The sequence below is a fragment of the Phodopus roborovskii genome, unplaced genomic scaffold, assembly GCF_943737965.1.
Source record: "Phodopus roborovskii unplaced genomic scaffold, PHOROB, whole genome shotgun sequence".
In the NCBI taxonomy this organism is placed as follows: Eukaryota; Metazoa; Chordata; class Mammalia; order Rodentia; family Cricetidae; genus Phodopus; species Phodopus roborovskii.
The window spans coordinates 24,867,592-24,882,399 of NW_026125295.1; the positions used below are offsets into that span (position 1 = coordinate 24,867,592).

Here is a 14,808-nt window from a genome sequence, read left to right on the forward strand (position 1 = left end):
TGTGTACACGCACGGATACACAGAAACACACACACACACACACACACACACACACACACACGTACATGGTATTTTGTTTATGATCTAACAAAGCTTGCCTGAAGATCAAAGTGCAAAGCTAGTCACAGCCATAGAGGCCAGGCAGTGGTGGCACACACATTTAATCCCAGCCCTCAGGAGACAGAGGCAGACAGACAGACCTCTGTTAGTTCAAGCCCACAATGAGCCACATGAAATTGATCCAGTCTAAAAGAGAAACACAAAAAGATCTCAGCACTCGGGATCCCACACCTTTAACCCCAGCACCAGAGAGGAGTATAAGGAGGGAGCACCAGAGGAGTATAAGGAGGGAGGAGCCAGGAGCTCAGGACAGTGAGCAGCAATGCAGTCGGATATAGTCTCAAGTTTGGTGGGGATCAGTGCACTCTGAGGGCAGGATCGCTCCTTTTTCTGAGCACTGGTAGAGGTGAGAACTCTCTAGTGGCTTGGCTGCTTTGTTTATCTGATCTTCATCTTTTTTAACCCTGGTCAACATCTGACTCTGGGGTTTTATTATCACACACACACACACACACACACACACACACCACACACACACACACACACACACACACACACACACACACACACACACACGGTTCTCAGTGGTAGGCTACTTGCCTAGCACATGTGTGGTGAGGACTTGGTTCCATTCACTGCATTTCCCTTAACCTACACACACAGAGGGACACAGACTCACAAGTTGCCAAGAAATTTAATGAATATTTTACACTGTCATTGAACGTGACAAACTAGAAAAAAAAATGAACTGGGCAGGGGTGGACAGGGACTCGCTTTTTTGCCCAGCATGGCCTGGAACTTCTCTGAGGGTGGCCTTGAACCTGAAGTCCTCTTGTTGCAACCTCCCCCAGCCTCTCCGCTTAGAGAATTGCAGGTGTGCAGGCACCTCTATGTCTAGTTGAAAAATAGGATTATACATAAACAGCAGACTTAAAGAGAGGCTGAATGGTAGCTAAACTCAGGTCTTCTACTAGATTAACGGGTTCTTTCGATAATCCACAGGCTTAAACCACCAGAGCTTTCACAGGCTGGAACTCAGCACCGGTAGGTATCTGTTGAGTCTTGTAAATGAGACCGAAGGGGTTGCTCCCACTAAGAGCTGCCAACGCCTGAGTCTTCCTCTTGAAGCACAGCAGAGCTGGCTTCCAACTGGTGAGCCGCTGCCCACAAAGCCTACATGGCCAACAGCCTGCCACATCGCCCTGGCTTTTCCAGCATTCATTGTGTCACAGCACTTACCCCTGGGGCTTCCCCTATCAACCCCTTGTCCCTTTTGCCTCCATGACTACGAGTGGCTACAGCCTGTCCCAGCAGCCACTGCCCCCTTAGCCAAAGCCCAGCCCTGATTCCTTTATGCTTTTGTCCTTCGGCCTCTGAGAACGCTTTCAGGAAGGATTCTGGTTAAGAAGGAAATAGGGGAACCCTATCTTGGGCAAGCTTATTTTGGGGGACAGGTTGTCTTCTGCCTGCACAATCGATGCATAGATAAGTTCCTTGGCATCAGCAGGGAGGCAGCAGCCTTTCTCGTGCTGGTGACCCTCCAGTGAGGGTCCGTGGAGATGCTCAGCCCTGGAGCTCCTGCTGTCCCTTGGCATAACTCTCTGAAGACAGACCCCACTCTGAGTGTTCCCATGTGTAACTCAGGTAGCATGGTGCCAGAACCCTGAACCTTTCAGCTGTTCGCCTGTGGGCTCTGCTGCCAAAGTTCGCGTGAACAGCCGTAAGGAAATGAGCCATAATGGAAAACCACAGGTGAGCTGCTCCTTGCCTGCCTATTTGGGCTGAAGGAGGGTGGGTAGATTCTGACCACCTTCTGGGCAACATCTCATGATATGCATCTTTTCATATGCCATCACTTTTTACAAGGCTTTGGCTCGCCCTCCCTCAATCTATCCCTCCCCCATTACCCCCCTCATCCCTCCCTTTCTTTTTGAGAGGTCCCTTCTGTAGCCCAGATTGATCTTGAACTCAGGATTTTCCTTCCTTAGCCTAGAGTCCCAGAATTATAAGAAGGCATCACAATGCCCAGCTTTGTTTCTGTTCTTAAAAATAATTTCCAGCCAGGTGGTGGGTGATGGCACACACCTTTAATCCTGGCACTCTGGAGCAGAAGCTGCTGGATCTCTGTGAGTTCAAGGCCAGTCTGGTCTATAGAGTGAGTTCTAGGACAGCCTCCAAAGCTACAGAGAAACGCTGTCACTAAAAACCAAAAGGCAAACAAAAATTTTCCAAAAACATGTTTGAAGTGAAAACCAGTCATTCTTGTTCCCATGGCTGGTACCCTATGTGTAGAATAGCCCTTCACTGCTCCACAAGCAAAATCAGGTTTGTTTTTTGATTTTCATCATCTTGACATATGCTTGAGTGATCTGGAAAAAGGACCCTCAGTTGAGAAATACATCCATTAGATTGGCAGGCAAGCCTGTGGAACATTCTTCTTACTCTTTTTTTTTTTTTTTAAAGATTTTATATGTAAATATGTAAAGACACATATTTATTATGTATACAGTGTCCTGCCTGAATGTACTTCTGCAGGCCAGAAGGGGGCACCAGATCTCATTATAGATGGTTGTGAGCCACCATGTGGTTTCTGGGACTTGAACTCAGGACCTCTGGAAGAGCAGTCAGTGCTCTTAACCTCTGAGCCATCTCTCCGGCCCTGGGACATTTCTTTTTATTTGCTTTGTATTTCAAAACAGGGTTTCTCTGTGTAGACCTGCTTGTCTTCAAACTCACACACAGATAGTCTTTCTCTGCCTCCCAAGGACAGGGATTAAAGTCATGTGCCACCATACCTAGCTGTATTTTCCTAATGACTGGGTTATTAATGTATGAGGGCCCAGGCCACTGTGAACAGTGTGAGTATGGGCCTTAGTTCTATTAAAAAAGAAGAAGAGAAAAAATCAAGCTGAGCAGACCACCAGGAGTTTTATGTCCTAGTAGCAAACATTTCCCAAACAGGCTGGAGATGTGGTTTGGGTAAAGGGTTTGTGTGGCAGATAGAAAGCCTCGGGTGATCCCCAGACTGCATACAGCCCGGCATGGTGACACACACCTCTAAGTCCAGCACTTGAGAGGTGGGGGCAGGAGCTCAGAACTTCAAGGTCATCCTCCACTACAATGAGTTTAAAGTCATTGTAATGACAGACACCCTGCTTTAAAGCAAAACAGAATACAAAACCAAACCAAGCACGCAAACAAACAATCCCCAAGACCAAAAGACAGTAACTGATTATAACAAATTGAATGGGCATGGTTCCCCCACCCCAACTGCAAGGGTCCCTTCACAGTGCTTTATATACTCGAGTGCAATGGTTCTCAACCCATGGGTCTCAACCCTTATGGGGGTTGCCTAAGATATCAGATATTACATTGCAATTCATAACGGTAGCAAAATTACGGCTATGGAGTAGCAACAAAAGTAATATATGGTTGGGGGTTACCACATGAGGAGCTGACTGCATTAAGGGTTTACAGCATTAAGAGGGCTGAGAACCTGTTTCCTGAAAGCAGGCTTAAACAAGAGGCTGGAAAGGACCTTCGGACAGTGGCCTAGCTGGTGGCAGTACTTGGGTAGCATTAGGCAATCTTCTATAGCTGGGTGAGGGCCAGGTGATTTCCTGCAGGCAAGAGGCACCTGAATGGAAGGAAGCAGGAGAAACATGGCAACAGCCAGCTTTCTAGCAGGCACGGAGACAAACGGCCCTGGGAGCAGCAGCAGAAAACACCACGGTCCAGCAGCACGGCTTGGCTCAAAAGCTGGGCTCTGCACACAGACATCTTGCCTGTCAACAACATGTGCAATGGCAATTGACGGCCACCAGTTTCCCTCTTGGTGTGACTCAGTGGTTGTGGCTACGAGCTCTTGGATACGTTAGCCAAGTGGCACTAACTGGCTGCCATCAGATGGAGCAGACGCCCACCTGCGTGGGCTAGCCCAGCAGGGAGTCCACAGAAAGATGAGCACCAGCGCTCCTCTCCCTCACTTGGTCTAATCAACACCGAAGAGCTGGACACAAATCAGCCTCCACTCCTGCGATTATGTGACCATACTTTCTGTCCTTTTAGAGTTTTTAGCCCGCATGTATGTCTATTCCATGGGAATGCCTTCTACTCCGAAAGGCCTGAAGAATGTCAGATCCCCTGGGACTGGAGTTCAACAGTCGTGAGCCAACATGTGGGTGCTGGGAATTGGGCCTGAGTCCTTTGGAAGAGCAGCCAGTAATTTTTCTTGTTTTTGTGTTTTTGAGCTCTGGCTGTCCTGGAACTTAATCTGTCTGTAGACCAGGCTGGCCTTGAACTCACAGAGATCCACCTGCCTCTGCCTCCCAAACACTGGGATTAAAGGTGTGTCACCACTGCCCAACCCAGCCTGTGCTCTTTAATCCAGGATCTCTCCAGCCCCTGCTGGCATGCTATAATCCTTTAATTGCCCCACCTTCCGTCCCTGTGTGCAACTTATGATACAAATTGCCTGGCTATCACCTTCCCTGAAAGGTGTGTACTGCTTAGAAGAGATTCGGAGGTAGTCCCTAGGGCCAAAGAACTGTGCTTGAGGCCTGGGCACACCACTGTTTGCTGCTTTTTTCTAAGCTGACGGAACTCTTCCCTGGTGGTATAGGTGCTATGCACCTTGAGTACCCTGGGAGCCCCTGGGAGCCCCTGAAGCTGAGGTGGAAACTGAATGGCCTGAATGATGCTGCTGCCAGAGGGCTCAGCCAGTCCCATTGAGAAATTGATGCTGGAGCCTTCAGAGACCCAGAACTGGGGCAAAGGAGAGTGGCCTGTGCCTCCTTATTGGCTCAATGAGGGTTTCAGTCCTGAATAGTGTGAGGCCAGGATTCACTCCCCCCTGGAGCCATTAATGATGACACCAACATTATTTTAAATTACTTGTTTATTTTTCTGTATCTCAAATCACAGAATAGTACGATACAATTTTTCTCAAGCTCAACATATTCATTTCAGATGTTATCTTCTTTTACAGTATGAACAAAGATGTGTGAATTGATGAAAAGAAATCACTCAGAGCTTATTAAAACTAACACTTCCTAAGTACACCCTGAGCTATCTGGAGTGGGTGCAGGGAGTAAAAAGAATTTAAATTCCCTGTCTCTTCTGGGTAGGTGGTCCCTACGCCACCCATAGTGGGACACTGTTTAAGACTTGTTGGTTACCTACTGGAAGGCATTTCAAAAAACACAGAAATAAGTATACAGAAATAGCTCTTCTATAAAAAATTCCATACAAAAATAATAGTATTTATGCAAAGTTTGAGATACTACAAAATAATATATTAGCCTGTGTACTCAACCTAGGAACAAAAATCTCTTAAGAGGCAGTCGAGATGTGGTTTACATGTTCCTCCTTCCTTGTTTAAATTATTCAGGGCGTGACACCAGCTATGCTTCATGCAGAAAAAGAGCAAAGTTACACATTTCTGGAGACAGCAGCTAGCAGCAAATGAGCAGAGCAAGTCTCCAAATGGAAAGAGAGTCCCTTGGTGATCTAGGCTAACAACCTTATCCCTTCCGTCCAGATAAAGTGTGGCAGGACAAATGTGCCCCATATGACTCAGGCACGCCATAGACTAACGGGGGTCGCCAGAACTCAGACCTCCTGAACAAGCAAAGCGGGTGGAGGACTGGTCCCACTTCTCAGAATGTTGTCTTACTACTAGTGGGAAAAAAACATAACCTGCAGAGAAGCTGCTAGATCACTGGAGATAATTAAGTATGAAAAACAAAACAGAGGAGTCTGAATATGCAAAACTAGCACACTTAGGAATAAAACTTGACTTTGAAGTCAAGCATGGCAAAGTAATAGCTCTGAAGTCCAAATAATTTGGTTGGAAACAAGCCACTATGGCCCAGATGGCAACTTCACCTCTCAAGCCCCCATGGATGTCCAGAATGAAAGGCCTTGGCCTAGGGAGGGTCCCTTGTGACTGTGACCATCTGTACCTGGAGTCCTGAGAGGCCCAAAGTTGACAGCACACGACAGGGCTTGGGAGACGAGATCCCTTGGGTTCCTCGGGGGGTTTTTGGCACTTGTCAAGACTGGCGCTGTCTGGATGGCCCATGGTGAAGGTGTGCTTTATAGTAGGCGAGGGTGTCCCGAGGGGAGTGGTAAATGGGGGCAGACTGCTATTGAGCCTAAGGAACGCTGGGCCCCGAAGCTCTGCATACTTCCATCTCTGAGCGAGCGGGTCCTAAGAGATGTTCTCTCCCTTCCTGAGATACTAGTGGAGAAGACACAAACCCCGACTTCCCGCTGGCTTCAATGGTTTCTAAAGTCGCTTTCTAAGCAGTGAGGACCAGGATCCACTCTGCTAGGGTGACAACGGGCCAAGGCACTGGCTTTCTTTTTTTACTATATAAGAAGGAGTAACCCAAGCTCTTCCTTATCTGAAAGAACTATACAGAACTGACATATGTACAGACAGGATGACAGCCTGACACTTTGAGGGGTGGCTACCTATCAGGCCAGTGCTTATACCCATCAAGGACTCCCAGGAAACATGACAGGCCAAAGTTTTCTGCTTTAATTCCCCACCCCCCCTTAGCATATTGTGAACACAGATGTATGTAGGAAAACTGGAACCTACAAACTAACTGAAACTTCAGGTATTTTGCTAATATGTAAGAGTCCACTTCCTGAGGCTTGTTATAGTTATAAAGGAAGATTCACCATATTAGGCTCCCCCCTTTGAGTGACAATGTTTGGCTCAAGTATAGGTTAACAGAACGTAGGTGAACTGAATGAACTGGCAGGCACATTCTGTGGATCATTCAGGTGATGTGCTGTAGGATCCTGGCAGGCACAGTAGTCTTCAAAAACTATGTATTAATAAGCATCAGTGCTTGGAGGCAATTGTTCAAGGTGTAGAAAAACAGAGAGCCCCACTGGGAGGCTGGTTCCTAGGTTTATAGACTATTTCACCCAAGCTAGCCCATATGCAGCATGAGGGTCCTATTCCACATGTTCACCACAGGCTACATCTATGTATTAGCAACTTAGAGAACATATGCAAACTCTCCATCTCAGATCACTGGCCTGTGTTGTAGTTCAAGGTAATGAGGCCAAGAATTCTATGGGTTTGCTGCAGTCCTCACTTGGCTTGTAATGCAGGCAAAGCCAGCTAAGTTTGGTATTTTAATACCCACTCCCAAGACAAACCCTGCCCCGTGCTTACCACGAAGGAAGAGAATTTCAAAGCCTTATGTAGCAGATTCAGTGAATAAGAACAGCCATTTTGTTGGGAAGTGAGCTTGTACAATGGAGCAGTCTTCTTGTTCTGTGTGGTTACAGCACAAGCAGCTGAGGCCACTCCTGTCATCTGCCTACTCTGTTTGCCTGTCACACGCACACACTCTGTTCAGGGCGTAAATCATGTTGTGCCTGGAACAGCTCTGACACTTCTGATAAGAAGTTGGTTTAGACAGAAGGAGCAGAATGAGGAAACTTGCAGGTACACAGTGGGCCATTGCTTCTGGACTGCCTGACAGGGCTATTTTTTTCTGGGGATAGACTGGGAATTATCTTCCAAAAATAATCAATTGATACTGCTACAGCTTTGATTATATTTTGCTAAAAGGAGTTCCTATTTCATTCTGGCAAAATGGCAGATTCTCCTCCCTCGTACTTCTTTAAAAGAATGAAGAAAGATGCAGAACATGTGGCTAGCAGCCTGTTTTCTGGGGGACTTTTAACAGTTCCATCCCTTTATTTCTATGTAAGGCACAATAAATGCAAACTCCGAACAGACTTCCAGTGGGGGACAGGTGAAGGGAGCCCGCTAAGCACCAACGGAACTGTCCTTCCAACAGAGCCAGCTAGCTGCCCATGTGGTCAGGAGAACCGAGGGGTGCCCAGCACCTTTGGGGAGGTAACAGCTGTGTGCAAGGAACCTGTATACTCCTCCTACAAAGAAGCCAGATGCTATGGCCACAATTTAACCTTTCCCCCCTCGTTTTGATTCCTGCATTATGATTTGGTGTTGTTGGACCCGGGTGGATATGTTTAAGGGAAATAAAGAAGACCAGAGTTCATCCTTTGCAATATCTCAATTTAGGCTCTTCATTTTTTCCTTTCCTTTAGCATGGTCTCATTTTGTAGCCGCGGCTGGTTTCAAACATCTGGTAATCCTCTTGGTTCGCTGTTACACCAGCAGCACAAGATGACCACAGTGGTACTATTTTACATGTCCTCAGCAGTGTATCACAGGGGAGCAGGGCTACTCTTGACAGCATGACACAGTGGTAGCTAGGATGGCTAGACCCAGTCTTTGTGTGCCCCATCTCAGACAAGGATCTCATGAAGCCTAGGCTGGCCATGAACTCAGTATGTAGCCAAGGTTGACTTATAAGTCCCAACCTTCCTGCCTCCATTTCCCAAATGCTGGGGTTGGAGGCATACAACATGCCTAGTGTGATTTCCCCTTTCAAGTCCAGATTTGTCAATGTAAAGCATACAGCAGCAGGGATAAGGGGGAAATGTTCCTTGAGAACTCTGGCAAGGATTTAGCTGCCTGGTAAAAGAAATTGATGTGATTCATGCATTTGCTTTAAGTTCTGAAACATCTTAGGACCAGTAGTAGGTCAATATTTTGAAAACTAAACAAGCAACTGTTGCCCTTGACCTCTCCAGGTCTCTGCTAGGTTTCCTTAAGTACAGAGACAGAAATGTAGCACTAACAGGAGGTAGCTCCTGTTGCATTGTGGACCACTTTGCTCTAACAGCCTAAGATGTGTGTTCTAGAACTCATGCCAACACGAAACTCTCTGAGACCTTTGTGCCCCTTGAGCACTCAGGCTTCACTATAGCTCCCTTCTGATACAATGAGTTTCCTCTCAAAGGAGCCCAAGCTGTATCTGCACATTCATATATATCTATCACTGTTAATGGCCTCACAACATTTAAGCCAACCAAAGCTTTTTGCTTCCAGCTCAAGTGTCCCCCATAGGACTAAAAAGAACAGCATTTTGAACTGAGCTTGGTGCAGGACCCACAGAAGCCAGATACACAGGATCAGGACAAATACATGTGACTTAGCTGGTTTCAGAATTGATTCTATTCGATGCTCCCTTTCAAGGCCTTAATGTGTTAAGCTGGATTTGGCTTGGCAGTAGATGTGCCATGCTCCCCTACTGAGAGGAGCAGAAATCAGACACACTGCTGTAGTCTCATGGCAACTTTGGCTTTGTATCCACAAGTGACATACCACACTAGCACAGATGCAGCCAACTGGAGTGCTCAAGGTTTTAACAAAAACACTGAATATTGAATTAGTTTGAAATGCAATTTACCCAGGAATAAATCTGATAAGGTCATTTTGATAATTAAAATATGAAAACGATAACATGTACAAGAGAACAATGATGTTCATATTCTTGAAGTAAAGACAAAAGTAATGACATTTGGTTCATTTTAACAAATTGCACATGGGTAAAATCATACAGTACTGCAGACAGCTATAAACAAGCAATTTGGTCAAAGAATTTGCTTCTTTGTTTCACTGTAAATTAAAAAGCTATATGAAATGCATAGCTTTGATTAAAACTATAAATACAGTTTCCTTCTCAGTGAAACTCCAAGTCTAGAATGCTGGCAGAAGGCAGTGCTGGCGAAGTTTTTAATGCATGGAAATGCTATTCTACTTTGGCTTCCAGAAGCAGCCCTAAAAACTCCTATGCACCAATGCATTGACAAATGGTCACTTCAGTTTACTGTAAATTATTCTAAATGTCACCTAGGTACTTATAAGGTAGCGCTTGCTCCCTTCTAGAAGCTAAGGCAGCAGACGCGCGAAGCACCTCAGCTAGACTTCCAGCTAGCTCAGCAGTTCATCTGTGCGCCTCAGGCCACAAAGCCTGCAATCTTCATCCCTCACTGTACACCCACTGGGACTTTCAAGTTCACTTTTGTCTATAAAAGACAGCCCAGCAAGGGAGAAAAACATCATCGCTGCATACTGCTCCTTGCAGCGATCTCAAGTCTAAATGCTCACATTGTGGGGTCTTCAAAACCCTCCTCCCTGAAAACAAACTTCATTACTGCTGTTCTTCATGGATTACTCCCCCTCTTCAGAAAGCATGCTTTGTTGGCGATGTAACCTACTGCTCTGTTGCTCAGTTTTCATTCACGCTACGTTAACTTTCATTTCAATCATCTCAGCCTTCATGTAATTTGCTTATTGTGTTTCTCTAGTTTTCACTAAACACAAATGCAAACAAAGGCAAAGACTGAAGCAATCGTTTCAAACACAAGAGCTCACACTAAAGACACACATGGGCATCAAATGTTAAAACATGAGTTTTTTCCTGTCTTTATTCTGGGGAGGAGGAATCTTCCTCCTCATCTTCCTCGTCTTCATCGTTGAATGAACAAGGGGTCTCGCCGCGGGACTCAGAGCAGTGAGATGCCGCACTACTGGACTGGTGACTGTCTGGGGCAGGGAACTGCCCAGTCGCTAAGGCCACTTCAGCGTCCAAGCATAACCCTTGGTTTACACTAGCGAGTAAATTAAAAACATACAGGTTCATTAATGCAGTGCAGGCATTTCTTTTTGCAGACAGGAATAAAAACTGAAAGGCGGAGATCTGCTACAAACCTGACCCACCTGCTGCAGCAGCAACATAACCTTGGCTCTCCACAGCAGAGCCAGGTCCCTGTGGCTTGCTTTTCTTACCTTGAAAGCAATACATACCTTGATTGGGGTACGGTGGCACTAGTGGTCAGGTCTAAATTTGAAACTGATTGGGTAGAGTTCAAAAGTAGTCCCTGATTTAACCAAGAAGGTCCTGTAGAGATATCTGCAAGATAAAACAAACACCAAAAAAGAAAGTTACTGTGGGTTCTGCACTCTGTGGCTGTTCCGCTGTGGACTGAAGTAAGCATGCGTTATATGTCTTGGTACAGCTGGACAATTCTCGCTGTGAAGAACCTGGTGTTCTTTTTTGGGGGGTGGGCTGGGAGGTACAAGTAAATTCTTGACCAAGAAAAAAAAAAAAAAAAAAAAAAACAAACCAAAAAAACTAACAAAAACCAACCAAACAAAAAACAAGAAGGCAGACCAGTGAGAAAGAATTCAAAGTAAAACCATCACTGGCACCTTTTAGTTCAATGCTTTCTTTTTTTTCTGCAAGACTTATTATTTTTTTAATCATGTGTATCTGTGACAGCCTGAGTGGGAGTGTATGTAGTGAGGTACCATGGAGGAAAGAGGTGTTGGACTGCCCTGCAGACAAAGGTGGGAGCTGCCCAATAGGAACTGAACGGAAGTCTTCCGCAAGAGCAGTATGTGCTCATGACTGCTGGGCCGTTGTCTCCCTAGCCTTCATTTTTATGTAAGACCCGACAAGGTAGCTTACTAGGCACAGTAGAGTGTGGTCAGAGTGTGGACTATCTTGCACATGTGGTGTCCTCACCATGAAAGACTAGGACTGTGATGTTAACAGCCAAAGCCAGGATTGGGTAAGAGACACAAAAGATCTGAACAGTTTATGGGTCAGGCAGGTGACACATTCTTGTCACCCTTCCTCCAACTCTCACTTTGTGTGCATGTATGGTGTGTGTACAAATGTGTGCAGATATGTTTCTAAGACAGGGTCTCTCAGAGAGACCTTGCTAATCAGGATAGGCCAGCAAGCCTCAGGGACCTTCCCATCTGGCCCTGAGCACTGGATATAGCGCATTACCAACTGAACTGGCTCAGTGCTGTCTTTAGAAGTGTATGTAAGTGGATTCAATACTGTTGCTTATCAATGATCTAGGCTTTTTCCTAACTAGGTTCCCCTCCACTCCTATCCTTGGTGAATGAGTCAATTTTTTTTATAATGCAACCATTTTGAAAATTTACTTTTATTTTATGTGTATGGGTATTTTGCCTGCATGTGTATCTGTGTACCACGACCTGGTCCCCATGGAGGTCAAAAGAAGGCATTATATTCCTTGGAACTCACGTTACAGGTAGCTCTAAGGCAACAAATGGGTGCTGGGATCTGAACCTCTGTCCTCTAGGAGAGCACCCCATGCTCTTAAAGGCTGAGCCCCCTCTCCAGATCTGCAGTCATGGTTTTAATAAAGGTCAGACAGTTATGAGGCGTTTCAGCAGGCAGGAAACCATAAGGGTGTGTCCTGGCATCTCCTTTTCCCAGCATATGCCATGCTTCTCCCATCTCAACAGTAGTTCTTACTGCTCTGTTACTTGAGGATGTCTCCCTGTCTAGAATGTTAGCTCAGGGATAACTGTAACCTGGATGTCCAGGATCCTCAGAATTAATGAATGAATGTATATAGTCTCTTTCAACGGTGACTTTTTTGTTGTTGTTGTTGCTGTTTTTCTAAGTAACAGCCCCAATTGTTCTAGAACTCACTCTGTGGACCAGGCCAGCTTCAAACTCACAGAGATCCACCTGCCTCTGTCTCCCAAGTGCTGGGGTTAAAGGTGTGCACCACCACGTCTTTCCAACAGTGACTTTAATAGACAGGAAAAGCTATAGAAATGCAGTATTAAAGACAGATTTCACATCACTGGGCATGGTGGTGTCTGCCTTTAATCCCAGCTCTGGGGAGAAAGAGGCTGGTAGATCTCTCAGGACGACAGCCAGTTTTATACAGACAAAACCTGTTGCGGGTGGGATGTGGCAGGGAACCTCACACTATAAGGCAAAATATGCATACTCAGAAAATACAATTTGTTCAAATAAGCTTTTATTGTACTTTCAAATTTATACTTATTCTTTTTATTTCTGTGGATGTGGCATGGCATGAGGGTGGAGGACAACTTGAAGCAGCTGGCTCTCTCCTTCTAACATGTAGGTTCAGGAGATCATACTCAGATCATCAGGCTTGGCAGAAACATTTTACCCACCAAACCATCTTGGCAGCCCTTGAGCTTTTGTGTGTGAGTGTGGGTACGTGCGTGCCATGGCATGTTTGTGGAAGCCGTGGACTTTGGGAGTTAGTTCCTGCCTTCCAGCTTGCTGAGGCAGGGTCTCTTGTTTCTGTTGCTACACTGCATGTTCACAGTTGCGCTGTAAGCTTCTGGCCAATTCTGTCTCTACTTACTCTGAGATAAAAGATGCACACTCCCACATATGGCTCTTTGTGTGGGTTTTGAGGATGAAACTCAGGTTGTCAGGCTGTGGACCAGTGCTCTTACCCACTGAGACATTTTCCCATCCCCTTTATTGTACTATTTTTGTAATTACTGTGCAAAAAGCATGGAGCTATGCATACTAGCGTTAGAATTGTGTCTAGCCATTGAGAGGCCGTTCCCATGTACGAATGAGGAAACTAAATGATTATATTAACTTCACACTGGCCTTCTGAGCCTTTTTCTTCACAGGCTAAGGCAGCTGTGAGGGGGGAAAAAGACTTCAATTCTAAGAACAGCAGACTGTGAATACATTTATTAAGTACAAGTCTGAACAAGATGAAATTAAAGCTGGAGTCCTGTGCTGCATGTGAATCAGTATACACAACTTCGGAAACTTTCTGCTGGGCCACAGCTATTCAGTTGTGAGCATTACTGATTATGTTTTCTTTGGACAATGGGCCTGAAAGGCCGCATTTCTTTCCCATTATCACAGGCTCTGCACGGTGGTTCTCACACTCTTGTCCAAGAACCATTCCCTCCCTTTACACTTAAGGCGCATAGCCTTTGAACTGACAGGGAAATCTGTGGCCCAGACTGCAAACGAGGTCATGAAGAGATCAAACCACTCAGCCTGCTAATCAGCCTGAACATTTCCACTGGGAATAAGTGAAAACACTCCTGGTGATTTATTGAGTAAGCCCTTTATTCAGACACTGCTGGACTTCCAGTCCAATGAGGCTAATGAAACGGCAAGATCTGTGCCAGAGGACATGGAGCACAGGGAGCAGTGAATGTATGGGAAGGATCAGCTGAGGTCACACTTGCAGAAGGCAGACAGTACCAACTTAACATATGAAGTACAACAGAAATCAAACCTCAGTTAACAAACTTGTGAGCAAAAGGATAAAACAAACTACCTTTTGGCTTATATTTGATTTTATATACCCTACAACTAATATTAAAACTGTTGAGATAGATGTGAAGTCAGGTACAGTGGTGGTCTCAGCTACTCTGAAGGCCCAGGCAGCAGGGTCACCGGAGGCCAGGAGTTCAAATCTAGCCTAGACAACAGTGAGAGCCCATCTTGAATAGCAACAACCAGAAAAAACCTGCTGTGAAATTCTGGATGAAATCAAAGCCCAAAACACTTTTAAATGTTCAAGTTACCTTTGTAGAATATATAATATTGTAGGAATTAGCAAACCACAAACATTTCCATATTAGTAGAAAATATATGAATTACAGAGCCCACAAAAGTTTCTTTTTATTGGCTGGATGGTAGTGGTGAATGCCTTTGATCCGAGCACTCAGGAGGCGAGGCAGGTGGATCTCAGTGAGTTCGAGACCAGCCTGGTCTATAATACTTTGTTCCAGGACAGCCTCCAAAGCCATAGAGAGACCCTGCCTCGGAAAAAAAAAAAAAAAGTTTCTTTTTATTAACTATGCCAATATACTTTTTCAAATTATAAAAGAAAATTATGTCTCCAAGAAAAATGTATAAGATGCAACACCCTAAATCATTAGGGAAATTAGATAAAAATCATTGTGAGTTGTCATTTCACCATGTGAAATTATAAAGATGGACAGGGATGGGAGTGGATTGGTTGTAGATTTTTTTTTTTTTTAAATGTGTAAGTGCTTTGTCT

The 14,808-nt window shown here is 45.2% G+C and overlaps 1 protein-coding gene across 8 annotated transcripts in view; it reads right to left on the reverse strand.

The window, feature by feature from the left end:
• Positions 1-9,347: 9,347 nt before the first annotated feature.
• Positions 9,348-14,808, reverse strand: part of Tfdp2 (transcription factor Dp-2) — a 100,800-nt gene continuing 95,339 nt past the window's right edge. For all 8 annotated transcript variants that reach the window (XM_051206833.1, XM_051206843.1, XM_051206886.1 and 5 more), the window contains 2 exons: positions 10,769-10,874; positions 9,348-10,572 (listed from right to left, as the gene is read on the reverse strand). In XM_051206833.1, the coding sequence (XP_051062790.1) occupies positions 10,389-10,572; positions 10,769-10,874 (290 nt within the window). In that variant the 3' untranslated portion in view covers positions 9,348-10,388. The remainder of the gene's footprint in view (positions 10,573-10,768; positions 10,875-14,808) is intronic.